The sequence below is a fragment of the Rhinichthys klamathensis genome, unplaced genomic scaffold, assembly GCF_029890125.1.
Source record: "Rhinichthys klamathensis goyatoka isolate OS25496 unplaced genomic scaffold, OSU_Roscu_1.1 h1tg000651l_1, whole genome shotgun sequence".
In the NCBI taxonomy this organism is placed as follows: domain Eukaryota; kingdom Metazoa; phylum Chordata; class Actinopteri; order Cypriniformes; family Leuciscidae; genus Rhinichthys; species Rhinichthys klamathensis.
Genome location: NW_026607095.1, coordinates 1 through 16,105, shown reverse-complemented (window position 1 = coordinate 16,105; position 16,105 = coordinate 1). Strand labels below are relative to the sequence as shown.

The 16,105-nt window shown below is 41.0% G+C and overlaps 1 protein-coding gene across 1 annotated transcript in view; it reads left to right on the top strand.

The window, feature by feature from the left end:
• Positions 1–12,876, top strand: part of LOC130076435 (uncharacterized) — a gene marked incomplete at its 3' end in the record, with an annotated part of 53,567 nt that extends 40,691 nt beyond the window's left edge. Inside the window, exons 6-12 of the mRNA XM_056241511.1 lie at positions 3,751–3,795; positions 3,941–4,021; positions 5,467–5,527; positions 5,613–5,665; positions 8,026–8,145; positions 12,365–12,552; positions 12,667–12,876. Coding sequence (XP_056097486.1) covers positions 3,751–3,795; positions 3,941–4,021; positions 5,467–5,527; positions 5,613–5,665; positions 8,026–8,145; positions 12,365–12,552; positions 12,667–12,876 — 758 coding nt within the window. The remainder of the gene's footprint in view (positions 1–3,750; positions 3,796–3,940; positions 4,022–5,466; positions 5,528–5,612; positions 5,666–8,025; positions 8,146–12,364; positions 12,553–12,666) is intronic.
• Positions 12,877–16,105: the final 3,229 nt, after the last annotated feature.

The following is a 16,105-nucleotide window of genomic DNA, read 5'->3' as shown; positions in this document are numbered from 1 at the left end:
ATTATGTGTTGATGATGTTGTGTAGATGTGGCATTATGTGTTGATGATGTTGTGTAGATGTGGCATTATGTGTTGATGATGTTGTGTAGATGTGGCATTATGTGATGATGATGTTGTGTAGATGTGGCATTATGTGTTGATGATGTTGTGTAGATGTGGCATTATGTGTTGATGATGTTGTGTAGATGTGGCATTATGTGTTGATGATGTTGTGTAGATGTGGCATTATGTGATGATGATGTTGTGTAGATGTGGCATTATGTGTTGATGATGTTGTGTAGATGTGGCATTATGTGTTGATGATGTTGTGTAGATGTGGCATTATGTGTTGATGATGTTGTGTAGATGTGGCATTATGTGTTGATGATGTTGTGTAGATGTGGCATTATGTGTTGATGATGTTGTGTAGATGTGGCATTATGTGATGATGATGTTGTGTAGATGTGGCATTATGTGTTGATGATGTTGTGTAGATGTGGCATTATGTGATGATGATGTTGTGTAGATGTGGCATTATGTGTTGATGATGTTGTGTAGATGTGGCATTATGTGTTGATGATGTTGTGTAGATGTGGCATTATGTGTTGATGATGTTGTGTAGATGTGGCATTATGTGTTGATGATGTTGTGTAGATGTGGCATTATGTGTTGATGATGTTGTGTAGATGTGGCATTATGTGTTGATGATGTTGTGTAGATGTGGCATTATGTGTTGATGATGTTGTGTAGATGTGGCATTATGTGTTGATGATGTTGTGTAGATGTGGCATTATGTGTTGATGATGTTGTGTAGATGTGGCATTATGTGATGATGATGTTGTGTAGATGTGGCATTATGTGTTGATGATGTTGTGTAGATGTGGCATTATGTGTTGATGATGTTGTGTAGATGTGGCATTATGTGTTGATGATGTTGTGTAGATGTGGCATTATGTGTTGATGATGTTGTGTAGATGTGGCATTATGTGTTGATGATGTTGTGTAGATGTGGTATTATGTGTTGATGATGTTGTGTAGATGTGGCATTATGTGTTGATGATGTTGTGTAGATGTGGCATTATGTGTTGATGATGTTGTGTAGATGTGGCATTATGTGTTGATGATGTTGTGTAGATGTGGTATTATGTGTTGATGATGTTGTGTAGATGTGGTATTATGTGATGATGATGTTGTGTAGATGTGGCATTATGTGATGATGATGTTGTGTAGATGTGGCATTATGGGTTGATGATGTTGTGTAGATGTGGCATTATGTGATGATGATGTTGTGTAGATGTGGCATTATGTGTTGATGATGTTGTGTAGATGTGGCATTATGGGTTGATGATGTTGTGTAGATGTGGCATTATGTGTTGATGATGTTGTGTAGATGTGGCATTATGTGTTGATGATGTTGTGTAGATGTGGCATTATGTGATGATGATGTTGTGTAGATGTGGCATTATGGGTTGATGATGTTGTGTAGATGTGGCATTATGTGATGATGATGTTGTGTAGATGTGGCATTATGTGTTGATGATGTTGTGTATATGTGGCATTATGTGATGATGATGTTGTGTAGATGTGGCATTATGTGTTGATGATGTTGTGTAGATGTGGCATTATGTGATGATGATGTTGTGTAGATGTGGCATTATGTGTTGATGATGTTGTGTATATGTGGCATTATGTGTTGATGATGTTGTGTAGATGTGGCATTATGTGTTGATGATGTTGTGTATATGTGGCATTATGTGTTGATGATGTTGTGTAGATGTGGCATTATGTGTTGATGATGTTGTGTAGATGTGGCATTATGTGTTGATGATGTTGTGTAGATGTGGCACTATGTGTTGATGATGTTGTGTAGATGTGGCATTATGTGATGATGATGTTGTGTAGATGTGGCATTATGTGTTGATGATGTTGTGTAGATGTGGCATTATGTGTTGATGATGTTGTGTAGATGTGGCATTATGTGTTGATGATGTTGTGTAGATGTGGCATTATGTGTTGATGATGTTGTGTAGATGTGGCATTATGTGATGATGATGTTGTGTAGATGTGGCATTATGTGTTGATGATGTTGTGTAGATGTGGCATTATGTGTTGATGATGTTGTGTAGATGTGGCATTATGTGTTGATGATGTTGTGTAGATGTGGCATTATGTGTTGATGATGTTGTGTAGATGTGGCATTATGTGATGATGATGTTGTGTAGATGTGGCATTATGTGATGATGATGTTGTGTAGATGTGGCATTATGTGTTGATGATGTTGTGTAGATGTGGCATTATGTGTTGATGATGTTGTGTAGATGTGGCATTATGTGTTGATGATGTTGTGTAGATGTGGCATTATGTGTTGATGATGTTGTGTAGATGTGGCATTATGTGTTGATGATGTTGTGTAGATGTGGCATTATGTGTTGATGATGTTGTGTAGATGTGGCATTATGTGATGATGATGTTGTGTAGATGTGGCATTATGTGTTGATGATGTTGTGTAGATGTGGCATTATGTGTTGATGATGTTGTGTAGATGTGGCATTATGTGTTGATGATGTTGTGTAGATGTGGCATTATGTGATGATGATGTTGTGTAGATGTGGCATTATGTGTTGATGATGTTGTGTAGATGTGGCATTATGTGTTGATGATGTTGTGTAGATGTGGCATTATGTGTTGATGATGTTGTGTAGATGTGGCATTATGTGTTGATGATGTTGTGTAGATGTGGCATTATGTGTTGATGATGTTGTGTAGATGTGGCATTATGTGATGATGATGTTGTGTAGATGTGGCATTATGTGTTGATGATGTTGTGTAGATGTGGCATTATGTGATGATGATGTTGTGTAGATGTGGCATTATGTGTTGATGATGTTGTGTAGATGTGGCATTATGTGTTGATGATGTTGTGTAGATGTGGCATTATGTGTTGATGATGTTGTGTAGATGTGGCATTATGTGTTGATGATGTTGTGTAGATGTGGCATTATGTGTTGATGATGTTGTGTAGATGTGGCATTATGTGTTGATGATGTTGTGTAGATGTGGCATTATGTGTTGATGATGTTGTGTAGATGTGGCATTATGTGTTGATGATGTTGTGTAGATGTGGCATTATGTGTTGATGATGTTGTGTAGATGTGGCATTATGTGATGATGATGTTGTGTAGATGTGGCATTATGTGTTGATGATGTTGTGTAGATGTGGCATTATGTGTTGATGATGTTGTGTAGATGTGGCATTATGTGTTGATGATGTTGTGTAGATGTGGCATTATGTGTTGATGATGTTGTGTAGATGTGGCATTATGTGTTGATGATGTTGTGTAGATGTGGTATTATGTGTTGATGATGTTGTGTAGATGTGGCATTATGTGTTGATGATGTTGTGTAGATGTGGCATTATGTGTTGATGATGTTGTGTAGATGTGGCATTATGTGTTGATGATGTTGTGTAGATGTGGCATTATGTGTTGATGATGTTGTGTAGATGTGGTATTATGTGTTGATGATGTTGTGTAGATGTGGTATTATGTGATGATGATGTTGTGTAGATGTGGTATTATGTGATGATGATGTTGTGTAGATGTGGCATTATGTGATGATGATGTTGTGTAGATGTGGCATTATGTGTTGATGATGTTGTGTAGATGTGGCATTATGTGTTGATGATGTTGTGTATATGTGGCATTATGTGATGATGATGTTGTGTAGATGTGGCATTATGTGTTGAACTGAACTAACAGACGTGATCCACAGATCCAGCTGATACAGCATCAGAAACTGCTGGATTATTATACAGAGGTACGACACGTTCATTTATACTGACAGCTTTATAACATTACACTATCAGTCAGTCTGTAAATGCTTCATCAATAACTGTTGATAGATGAAGACCCTTGACTTCAGTCATGTACAGTTTCTCTTCTTCCTCTCATGTTTCCTGCAGTGATTGTGAGTATTGTTGAGATCGCAGTGTTTGCTGCTCCTACTGTGATTCTTCTTCAGATCATCTGTGCAAGAAGAGCTGGTGAGTTTGAGCCGCACACAATCTGAAGATTCACACTCATCTGATCTGAACATCTGCAATTATGATAAACACACACACTGAACATCTGCAGTCATGATAAACACACACACTGAACATCTGCAGTCATGATAAACACACACACTGAACATCTGCAGTCATGATAAACACACACACTGAACATCTGCAGTCATGATAAACACACACACTGAACATCTGCAGTCATGATAAACACACACACTGAACATCTGCAGTCATGATAAACACACACACTGAACATCTGCAGTCATGATAAACACACACACTGAACATCTGCAGTCATGATAAACACACACACTGAACATCTGCAGTCATGATAAACACACACACTGAACATCTGCAGTCATGATAAACACACACACTGAACATCTGCAGCAGGGCCTGAAGTTAACTTTTTTGGCCACCAGCCACTGTGGCAGGTGGATATCAAAATTCACCTGCCACAGAGACTTTTTACCAGCCTTTTTTTTTTTTTGCCTCATTTTCATAGGTGAAAAACGGGAATTTCACAATATTGTTCTTTAACTTGTACACATTTAAGTGCTGTCAAGTTATTAACGAAATCAATATAAGTAATAATAACTCTTAGAATATACATTTAAAAAAAATCTTTTTATTCATTGATTTTGACACACACACGCACAACAGATCTATAGACCTACCGCAGCTCGTATGTAACGTTAAACAAATCACCCGCGGCTGTGTTGATGGCTGATTTAGTCACGTAGACAGCTAGGTCCTGACAGCTTTTAGTTACAGCGTTCAGGAACCGTTAAGCAGAACTAAATTAATATTATTACTGGTAAAGTTACCGGCGTACCGGACATTTTCTCACCGGTTCCCAACTCCCAACATGTACTACAGTTGCACACGCACACATCTGTGCAACTGTCATTGTTCTGGAGCCTACGTCAGCGTTACATTATCTCATCCCATCTCACCAACAGTTCAATACTGGCACATCCAAACGTAGTCAGAAAAGGGCCTCATCTTCTTTCTGATCGCATGAACGTTACGAAACAACAGTCGCTGTCATAAATCAGCCGTTCACGAACCTTGCCGTTGTCGCCAATTGACCACTTTGTTTTAAAATGTCTTCTTTTACTTTTCTTTGACTCATCCTCATCTTTTTGTTGGTTGCTTGTTTCAGCTGGCCTTTTTACCCCAGTAATGTGCCGCCACATTACAGCTAAGGTCCAACGCAATGAAAATGAAAACGTAAAAAAAAAACCTAATGAATCACTCAATTCTCATTGGCTACCCGCCAATGTGGCAGGTAGATTGACAGTGTTACCCGCCAATAGCAAAATTCACCCGCATTTGGCAGGTGGTCGGGTGTTAATTTCAGGCCCTGATCTGCAGTCATGATAAACACACACGAGAGGTCAGGCAATGCTTTTATTCTGCAGGGAGGAAGGACTCGAAACACCCAGAGGAAATAGAGATGCCTGAATATTACAATCAAAACTGGTGAGTTTGGAGCAAATCTGTTTTTTTATTTTTTTTATTTTTTTTACAAATACAAGGCCAGATTTATTTTCATTTACACTCCCAGTCAACACGGTGATCTCACAGTGATCTCTCCATATGATCACAATGTGAGTCACAGTGAGCTAAAAGTGTAACCTCACAGTGTTTGAGATTTGCATTGTTGAGATTCATAGACCAATTATTGATGCCTGTGTGTCTGGCTGATCAAGAAGTTCGGAGTATAACCTTTTTAAAACCATTCATATTTTCTGGACGTCAAATCCCCGATAGATCTCAATCTGTAAAATCACAATGACAACAAAATCAAAACTACAAGACATCAACCATTTAACAACTTTAGGCAGCAAAAGAGATCAGGAAATCAGACCGTTATATGATTATTGTGACTATTAACAAACAGTCATTGTCATCCTGTTGTCTTCAGCTTTGTGCCATAGCTAATGTATTTTAAAGACACAGCTACAGCAGCGAAATAACAACTAATGTTCAAAAGTCAAGGGTCAAGAGCCTAACTAAAGCAATCACTGATCACCATTATGGTAACATCAAATTAAAATAAAATGACATCTAAACCTCTGTCACCTTTTAATAAGAACGTTCTGTAGACGTCTGACAGAAATAAAGTCAGTCTGGTTAGTAATAAGTGAAGCTGGTAATGCTGTTTGTGGAGATGTTTAATCCTCCTCTGCTGAGATCTTTTGCTAAGATTTAATGTCTTTTATCTTGATTTCGTCTTTTTCTGTTCTTCGTGTTCCTATTTCCTTCAGTGATTCTGATTGTTAACAGCAGGTGTTCATCAGGGTCTCAATTAACTTAGAACATTAACTGAATTATTCACTCAGTCAAGTGGACTATATTAGTGAACTAATGTAGGGAATAGTGAATGAGGGTATAGGATATGATTTTGAACACATCCTCTGAATGTCGACTTTGAGCACTGTTAATTCACAGTATATTCCTGTAGGCTACTTTCTCGAAAACGACAAATATCACCCCGAATGCATTTTTTCTACGGTATATTGCTGTTTTAATGGAAAACAGCATGATACTGTAAAATTTGGCTGTTTTTTTATAGCAAATTTTTACAGTGTTGTTTACAATTCTCAATTCTCATGTAGATTCTTTGTAGATATTAGTTTGCTTACATTTTTGAAATCTAGTAATTTCTGTAAACTCAAGTAACTTGGTAATAGAGCATGAGAAAATAATAATAATGTTGCCCTAACTTGATAAAATCCGAGCGGCAGTGGCTCAGTGACTACGTTTACATGCAGCCAATAACCCGTTAAAAACCGGGATATTAGCAATAACCCGGTCGCGAACGGCCATGTAAACACCGGCAAAAACCCGAATATGCTCATATCCCGGATTTTAAAAACCGGGATATTATACCTGGGGTACCCCTTTTCTAACCCGAATTTTTGGTCATGTAAACGCGCATCGGCATATCCCCATAGTGATTTGTGTTCTGCGCATGTTCTATTCGCAAGGAATCTTGGTCTTTTGAGTAGAGAAACTTCTCGGCGCATACAAAAACCCGCGTGCAGTATACCGGAAGTAAACATGGCGAGACGCAGCACAGCGTACCTTTGGAGCGAGGTCAGTAACGTTACCAGCACCAAAGCGCAAACAAAGGTGATCGCTATCTGCCCCGAACTATTCATTATCCGCGTGCTGCTGTTGTTGTTGTCTTTGGATACAGGAAGAAGAATCGGAAATGACGCATATTGCGTCTTAAGGTTGTCCGTACGTCCAGACGCTAACCGCGCGTCGCGTTTACATCGGGATATTGCAATTCCATGTATACAGGAGTTACTCTCTCTGCTCACGCATGTAAACGGGTTATCCCTAATGTTTCAGAAACCCGAATAGTGACCTTAACCCGACCATAACCCGAAATTTGGCTGCATGTAAACGTAGTCACTGGTTCATGTAGGTTGTCTACAAACCGGAAGGTTGGTAGTTCAATCCCCGGTTCCACCTGACCAAGTGTCGAGGTGTCCATGAGCAAGACACCTAACCCCAGCTGCTCCCGACGAGCTGGATGGCGCCTTGCATGGCTGACACCGCCATCAGTATGAATGCAATCACCAATGGGTGAATGCGAGGCAATGTGTAAAACGCTTTGGTGGCCATGGGTCTGTTTAAAGCACTATATAAATGCAGTCCATTTACCAACATAAGTTCAACCATCTTCTTGGTTCAAAAGTTTAATCATTACTTCTCTTAAGTAATGTTTTCCAGTCCACATTACTTGATACAGGAAGTTGATTCAACAGACTGCATGTTGCATCAATTCTTGTTTTGAAGTGTAATAAACTTGACACTATAAGTTGACTCAAATTAACTCAGTCAAAGCAAAAAGATGACTTGACTTAGTTGAGTCAACTAATCTTTTTTTACAGTGTAAGCTGTGATGATTGAACACAAACTGCATGTTATGATCAATGTGAAGATATGATGTTAATGTCCTACAGGTGATGCGTCTGAACATTCATCTTCTGCAGCTCCAGTCTCTTCAACAACACTGACTCCAGTCAGCAGATCAAACTCTGAGAAGACATCAAGCCGAACTACAGCAGCAGCTTCTACACAAGGTTCATGATCACATGACCACTGTCACACATCATCACTCTCGCTTCAGTGGTTTACACTGGCTCTCACACACTGGTTTATCATCACACATATTATCTACATAAAAAGCTCTTTAAATAGATTTGTCAGTCTATGATATTTTGATACATGTCTTGTACAGTTTTTGTCAGAATCAGAAAGAGCTTTATTGCCAGGTATGTTTGCACATATAAGGAATTTGTTTTGGTGACAGAAGCTTCCACAGTACAAACAGTGACAGGACACAGATCATATAAATAATAAAAAAATAATAAGTAAAATACACAATTTACAAAAAAAATAGATTAAAAAACAACAAAAACAATATACACAAAAATAGACAATAGATGGTATGTACAGGTATGTTTGTACAAATGCAAGCAAATGTAAAGAAGAAATGTGGTGTGTTAAATAAATCAATGTATAAATCGTGTTTAAGTATTGCACATGTTTATTGCTAAGTGGAGGCATTAACTGTTCATGAGGTGGATTGCCTGAGGGAAGAAACTGTTCCTGGCCGTTCTGTTGCTCAGTGCTCTGTAGTGCCGACCAGACGGCAACAGTTCAAAGAGGAAGTGGCCTTGGTGTGAGGAGATGGTCCTCACTGCAGAACACGAAATCCAGGGGAAGGAGTTGGATCCAGATTCAACTCCTCTCACCTTACATATACCCTAAACCTACCCATCTCCGCCCCCTGATCCCTAACCCCACCCATAATCCTACTCATCTCCGCCCCCTGATCCCTAACCCCACCCATAATCCTACTCATCTCCAACCCCTGATCTCTAACCCCACCCATAATCCTACTCATCTCCAACCCCTGATCTCTAACCCCACCCATAATCCTACTCATCTCCACCCCCTGATCTCTAACCCCACCCATAATCCTACCCATCTCCAACCCCTGATCTCTAACCCTACCCCTAATCCTACTCATCTCCCACCCCTGATCTCTAACCCCACCCATAATCCTACCCATCTCCAACCCCTGATCTCTAACCCCACCCATAATCCTACTCATCTCCGCCCCCTGATCCCTAACCCCACCCATAATCCTACTCATCTCCAACCCCTGATCTCTAACCCCACCCATAATCCTACCCATCTCCGACCCCTGATCTCTAACCCCACCCATAATCCTACTCATCTCCAACCCCTGATCTCTAACCCCACCCCTAATCCTACCCATCTCCATCCCCTGATCTCTAACCCCACCCCTAATCCTACCCATCTCCAACCCCTGATCTCTAACCCCACCCCTAATCCTACCCATCTCCACCCCTTAGATCTGGATCCAACTCCACCCCCTGGATTTCGTGTACTAGAATGAGGTGCTACTGGGTGTGAGGGCTCCAGGGTGATTCTGCCAGCTCTTTTACTCACTCTGGATGAGTGCAGTTGTTGGAGAGTGGGGAAGGGTGTACCAGTGATTCGCTCAGCAGACTATCTGAGATCTGATAGCTGAGCTGAACCAGACAGTCATAGAAGTGCAGAGGATTCAGAGACTGCAGAGTAGAATTGTATCAGCAGCTCCTGTCACAGGTTGAACTTCATCCGCTGGTGAAGGAAGGACAGTCTCTGCTGGGCCTTTTTGTCAATGGAGTCAATGTGATTGTCCCACTTCAGGTCCTGAAAGATAGTATTGAGCAGGAACCTGAATGCTTCCACAGTGCTGTTTCATGATAGTGAGAGGGGGGAGTGCAGGGGGGTTTCTCCTAAAGTCCACAATCATCTCAATTCAAAATCTTTCTAGACTAAAAGTACATTATTAACAGTTTGTATAAAGCCAGTAGCACGATATATAACACCAGAGATCTAGCTGTTAACTAATAAGACTGTAGAGTAAAGCGCCAGAAATACTAGGAGAGTTAGTTAATTTAGTTTAAATGCTTTTTAGAACACAAATACACTTTAAAACCGTAATAAATCACAGTCTTTAAATGAATTATGGATAGGAACCGGTCAGGAAAACCTGAGTGAACAGCATGTATGTCATGTATTAAACTTTACGTAGTTTTCAACCTAAAAGTCCGTGCTGCACAACAGTTTTCCGATTTATAAAACCATGCGTACGCCAAAATTCAAGACATTCATTAAATAAATCCCAACAAAACATGAATGTAAATGGTAAATAGACTGCATTTATATAGCGCTTTCACAGACCCAATGGCCACCAAAGCGCTTTACATATTGCCTCACATTCACCCATTCATTCACTCATTCATACACCGATGGCAGTGTCAGCCATGCAAGGCCATCCAGCTCGTCGGGAGCTGAATGTAGTCAGACATTTCATTTTAATGTGGACAGTAAAATATTTAGAAAAATACCCCACAAAAGTGATTCAATTTAATCACTGGAATACATTTTTAATCATCTTATCTGAGCATAAAATCACATAATTTCATGACTTTCAATAATCATTTAAAGGTGACCTATAGTTCAAAATTGAATTTAACTTGGTATAGTCAAATAACAAGAGTTCAGTGCATGGACATGACATAGAGTGAATCTCAAACTGGACTGTTTTCGCGTTCTCATTTAATTCACGTTTATGAAAAACACCCCTGAAAAACGGTCGGTTCTCCACACAATACCGACTGTGACGCAATAATCGGAATCATTAATATGTACGCCTCCAAATATTTGCATAATGCCAGCCCTCAATGCCAGGCGGATTTGCGCAGCCGAAGCATGGCAGTTGCTCAATGTGGATGTACACATGAACACAAAAGTATTTTTTAGTTCCTTCATCTGAGCCTCTGAAGAAACAATGGGTTAATTTTATTTTCTCTGGAAATTTCCAAACATTTCACCGAGTGTTTCCTCAACTTGGGCCAATACAGAGCTGGCCTCGGATCGAGCTACCAAGCAACACTTTCTGATGTGTAATTGTTCAAGTTCAGACAGGTAATCTTTCTGTCAAAATCGTTCAATACTGTTTATGCATCAGTAAGTCAAGCCAGTGACTAAAATATCAGCTTCACATCGTTTCTTTTAGTAGGATGAAAATAATCGTATTTAATTTGTGAACAAATTATATACAGAAAGCGATCAAAGAACAATCTTTCCACACAGCGCGAGTTTATCTGGACACTTGCCAAACTCGTTATGAAATCAATGACGCACGTTACTGCACAACGAAGCTCTTACTGTATTTACATCATCGTGTTTGCATTGGTGAAAGCAGAGAGAGAGTGCAGAAACTGCTTTGCACTGATAAGATCTTCATTCTCGCGATCAACACTGTCATCTGCTCAATGCTCATCACGGCAACATTTTATGTGATGGGAATAGATCTAAATACTTTAAAAACATCTCACGATTCGTTAATCTCGATAGCTGTTATAGTAAAAACGTATAATAGCAGTAGTACAAGTATTCGGGAGAGAGTTTCACATGTAATGCGTTGCTATTTCATATGCAAGCATGTCAGCCAATCACAGCAGTGGCCGCGGTTACACTGAATCCCACAGAGACACGCCCCTTCAAACAGAGTGTTCAAATCAGAGGCTAAAAGCAGGCTAGGAAAAATGCCATTTATTTCTAAATTATGATTATTTTTTATCTAAAAAACATACTAACATTATAAGGGTAACCCAGGAAACATTATAAAATAATAAAAAAAAACATTCTAGGGCACCTTTAAAATGAGATGATTTAGCATAGATTTACATCCCATTCTTACAGGTACATATTACAAAATATACAAAACCAGGAACCACAAACTAGTAAACTATCACTCGTTCCTTCACATTTAAAATCATTAATAAATACTATAAAACAAATCATGCAAACCCAGCCATAGAGGGGACAATCGCAAAAATGAACAAACTTTGGGAAAAGCTAGATTACAATGCTGAATCACTAGGCCTACACTATTGGTCCCTTTCGAGAACGTCCGTAGCTATACGCAGTGGGAAAACTCCTTTTCTCGAGAATATTGAAGCCATTAATTTAAAATGCAGTGCAGCTGCACAGTCAGCACAATGCAGAGCTGTCTAGCACGCTGATAGGCTGGGCTTCGGTAACTGCACGAACCTATGGCGAAGCGGTGAGGAAGCACAACCTATCAGAACGCTTCCTGTGTCGTGTGCGCCGAAGTGCGCCAAAAGCTATCTCAAGTGCTCACTGCGGCGTCACTCTGAAAGAGCAAAATTTGTTGTTGTTTCAAATGTCACGCGCCGACTGCTCGGTGTGCAGGACGCATCTGCATGCCTCAGACGGCCACGACGAGGAAGGAAGAAACTCAGAGGATGCCTGAGTGTTTTGAGATGAGCGAGCCTACGCTGCCCACGTCCCTGCGTGCCTTACTCTCTCCGAAGAGAGACCCTTCACCTGTCCTGTTCACGAAAACAGACCAGCGCCCCTCCAACGAAGCGGCCGACCTCGTCTCGTTCGGCGGATCAGAGGAGGAACATGATGACAGCTTGACATTGGCTGCATCAATGCAGCCAATGTATTGATGATATCCCCCCCCCCCCCCCCCCCCCCTTCTCATTCAGGTGCTGGTGGCGCCAGAGCGAGTTCGGACTCTGATCTTCTCCACGTCCTCACCAAGGCCGTCGAAGATCTCGCCGCCTCGACGAATGGTTCCTGCTGAGGGCCCTCGACAGCGACCCATTCTCTGGCTAAACCTGACTGAGATCAAGGATGCAGACAGGGCAACCTTCCTGGACTCCCCAATCAAGAGCGCTGGCCACTTAGGCATCAGGGTGAGCCACGGCTGTATCAAAGCCCTGGCCCCGTGGAAAAAACACCAGCTGGTACCAGTCTGGTGTAAATATGGGTGTGGTCTCAAGAAGAAAGGTGATTTCGACAGATGCCTCCAACTCAGGTTAGGGAGCTCTGTGCGAGTGCAGGCCAGCCTCTGACCTCTGGTCGAGCTCAGAGAAGCGCCTACATATCAACTGCCTCGAAATGAGAGTAGTTTTTCTAGCCCTGAAAACCTTCCTCCCAAGCCTGGTGGGACACCACGTCTTGGTTTGGATGGACAAGATGCCAGTGGTGTCTTACATAAATCGCCAGGGCGGTCTCAGGTCCAACAACTTGTACACCATGGCCAAACACCTTCTTTTATGGGCTCACGCTAACCTGCGCTCGCTGACAGCGGCACACACACCAGGCATTCTGAACCAGCGTGCAGATATGCTATCTTGAGACAATGTTCCCCCAGGGGAATGGTCACTTCAAGTCAAGTCAAGTCACCTTCATTTATAAAGGGCTTTTAACAGTATGGATTGTTTCAAAGCAGCTTTATAGTTATAATAGAAATTACCGTAACAGACTGTTTAGGCTTTAAAAAAGCATTAGGAATAAAGTTATGGCCCAGCTAAAGTTAGTTTTGATTGATTCACTTCTGTTGCGAAGATCATTAGTTATTACCTTAGTTAATAAATAAGTAATATTTACTTTACTTTTTAAAAACACGACACCAATCTAACAGAAAAACTCTTCACCCTCAGTCAGTTAAAATGATCTGGAGTGTCTTCGGCAAGGCAGAGGTGGACCTCTTCACCTCAAAAGACAACTCTCACTGCCCAATATTCTTCTCAAAGGACAGGGATGCGCTGGCATTCAGCCTCAGCACAATGCGCTGGCATTCAGCACAATGGCCCAGCCTCCCCCTTTATGCATTTCCCCCAGTCGTAATGCTCCCTCAGGTCATCGAGCGGATCAGGAAACAATAATGTGTGATCCTTCTGATAGCTCCCCTCTAGAACACCCACACATGGTTTCCCGAGTTGGCACAGCTGACAGAGGCCTCACCATGGCCTGTACCGCTGAGGAAGGACCTCCTCACACAGGCGAAAAAAACAATTTGGCACCCTCGTCCCGACTTGTGGGCCCTTCATGCATGATTACTAACTCGGTTGCTAAAGTAACCTCGGTCCCCTGAGAGTATTTCGTAGCCAGCCATGCTATTAAGCTGCACTTCAGGTCTGTCGCTTGAGTTGATTTAACCTGATTCCTATGGCGAGATGGGCCGCTAATATAGTCAGCAGCTACGCCCATTCTGGCGCACGCAACGCAGGAAGCGTTCGGATAGGTTGCGCTTCTTCACTGCTTCGCCATAGGTTCGTGCAGTTACCGCAGCCCAGCTAATCAGCGTGCTAGACCGCTCTGCATTGTGCTGGCTGTGCAGCTGCACTGCGTTTTAAATTAACATCTTCAATATTCTCGAGAAAAGGAGTTTTCCCACTGCATATAGCTACGCAATACTCGTTCCCTACTCTCAGGGAACCAAGGTTATGTTAGTAACCGAGTACGTTTTATGCTTATCTGAATTCAACTCATTTCATAATTGATTAACCTTACACAGTTATTGAACCAAATCACCACTGAACTGAATTGATCTGAATAATGACTCCATTGTCTTTACAGGAGTCAGGAAAATCTGTTTGCATCATTATTTTTCTCTTGATCCCAGTGAAGCTGCTCTGAATCAGTCTGCACTCTATAAAGTACTATTTAAAGTCTCTCTAACACAATTAAACACTCTTAATGAAAGAGTTTGCTTGATGCTTGATCTTGTCCTGTAGAATCACAGTGATGCTGTAATCAATTAGGTAAATAAGAGATTACACTATAAATTAGTTCAGTCATTCAGGTCAAATGATGATTATGTCGAAAAATAACCAACACCATCAGATATACACCTGACTACCTTTTCTTTTTGTCTGGTTGTTACAACCCAGTTATGCTTAAAACGGAGAATTCTGTCCTTTGAGTTTTCCGAGTGAACACATAAAATGCATGTCCATGACGTCATCATATTCAGAGATTCACATTTTGATTGTTTTCGAGGAGACCGTTTTCAAAAACGTACACTTTGATACCCATTTTCAAACGTTTGCGTTTTCAGGTACCCAAAGCGCCATTGTCGTAAATGAATGTAAAAAGTTTAACGTTGAAAACGATGTTGTATAAACAGCCCCTAAGAGAGTTAAAATAACACTGAAGCAGTGTTAAAGTTATTATTAAGATATACTTAAGTTACAATTAATCATTAAGTGATGATTTACCCTTATTGAAGACACCTGATGTTAACAAGCAGAATCACTGAAGGAGACAATAAAAAAAATAAGTCACCATTATGGTGATCAATGTTTGCTTTAAATGGGCTCATGAGATTGAGATTTTAATGTACCTTTATTTTAACACTTTTAAGTGTGGTTTAAAATAAACTCCCAGGAGAGTTAATATAACACTGGAGTTTTTGCTGTGTATATATAGATGAAGTGTGATCTTGACGCATCTGTCAATGCAACACTTCTGGAAGTTGTAGGTTCACAAGCACAAACTTAGTAGCCTAATAAAAGCTTCATGGTGCACACACACACACAGCAAGTGATCTTGGCCCGAACGCTGGCACAGCTGGCCTCCTGTCAGCCAGAGCTAGGCCATGTGTGGCCCTTGTCTTTATTCCAGATCTAGGCCACTCCAGGACCGTCAGTCTTTGCTTTGTTGAGCCAGAACCATGGGCTTACCTCAGGTGGTTTAACCTTAAAAGGCCTCCTCAGAAGGGAGTCCTCCTAACGTTGTGGGACATACATTATAGCTGCGACCAGGTAGCTAGCTTAGGCCATCACTAGTAGTATAGAGCCTTCCGTTGAAGCTGACATTTTCCATTTGATCATAACTTTGACTGACTTGTGTTATCAGCCAATCAAATTTTGGAACGCCCTTTGGGCCCAGTGATGTGTCGGTGCTAGCCCGTGCTGATTTCATCAACATGGGTGGGGGGGAGGTTGCTAAATAACATTACGATGTCCAGAAATCAATTTCAAAAGTACATTGGGTCATTTTGGGTACATTTGTCATTTAATGAGATCTACTAACATACATTGTTAGTGCTGATAATTTTCACGTGAATAAATGCATAGATCCGCAACATTTACTTGTGTACTGTAATGGTCCACTGGCAGAACTTTTGCCAAGCGT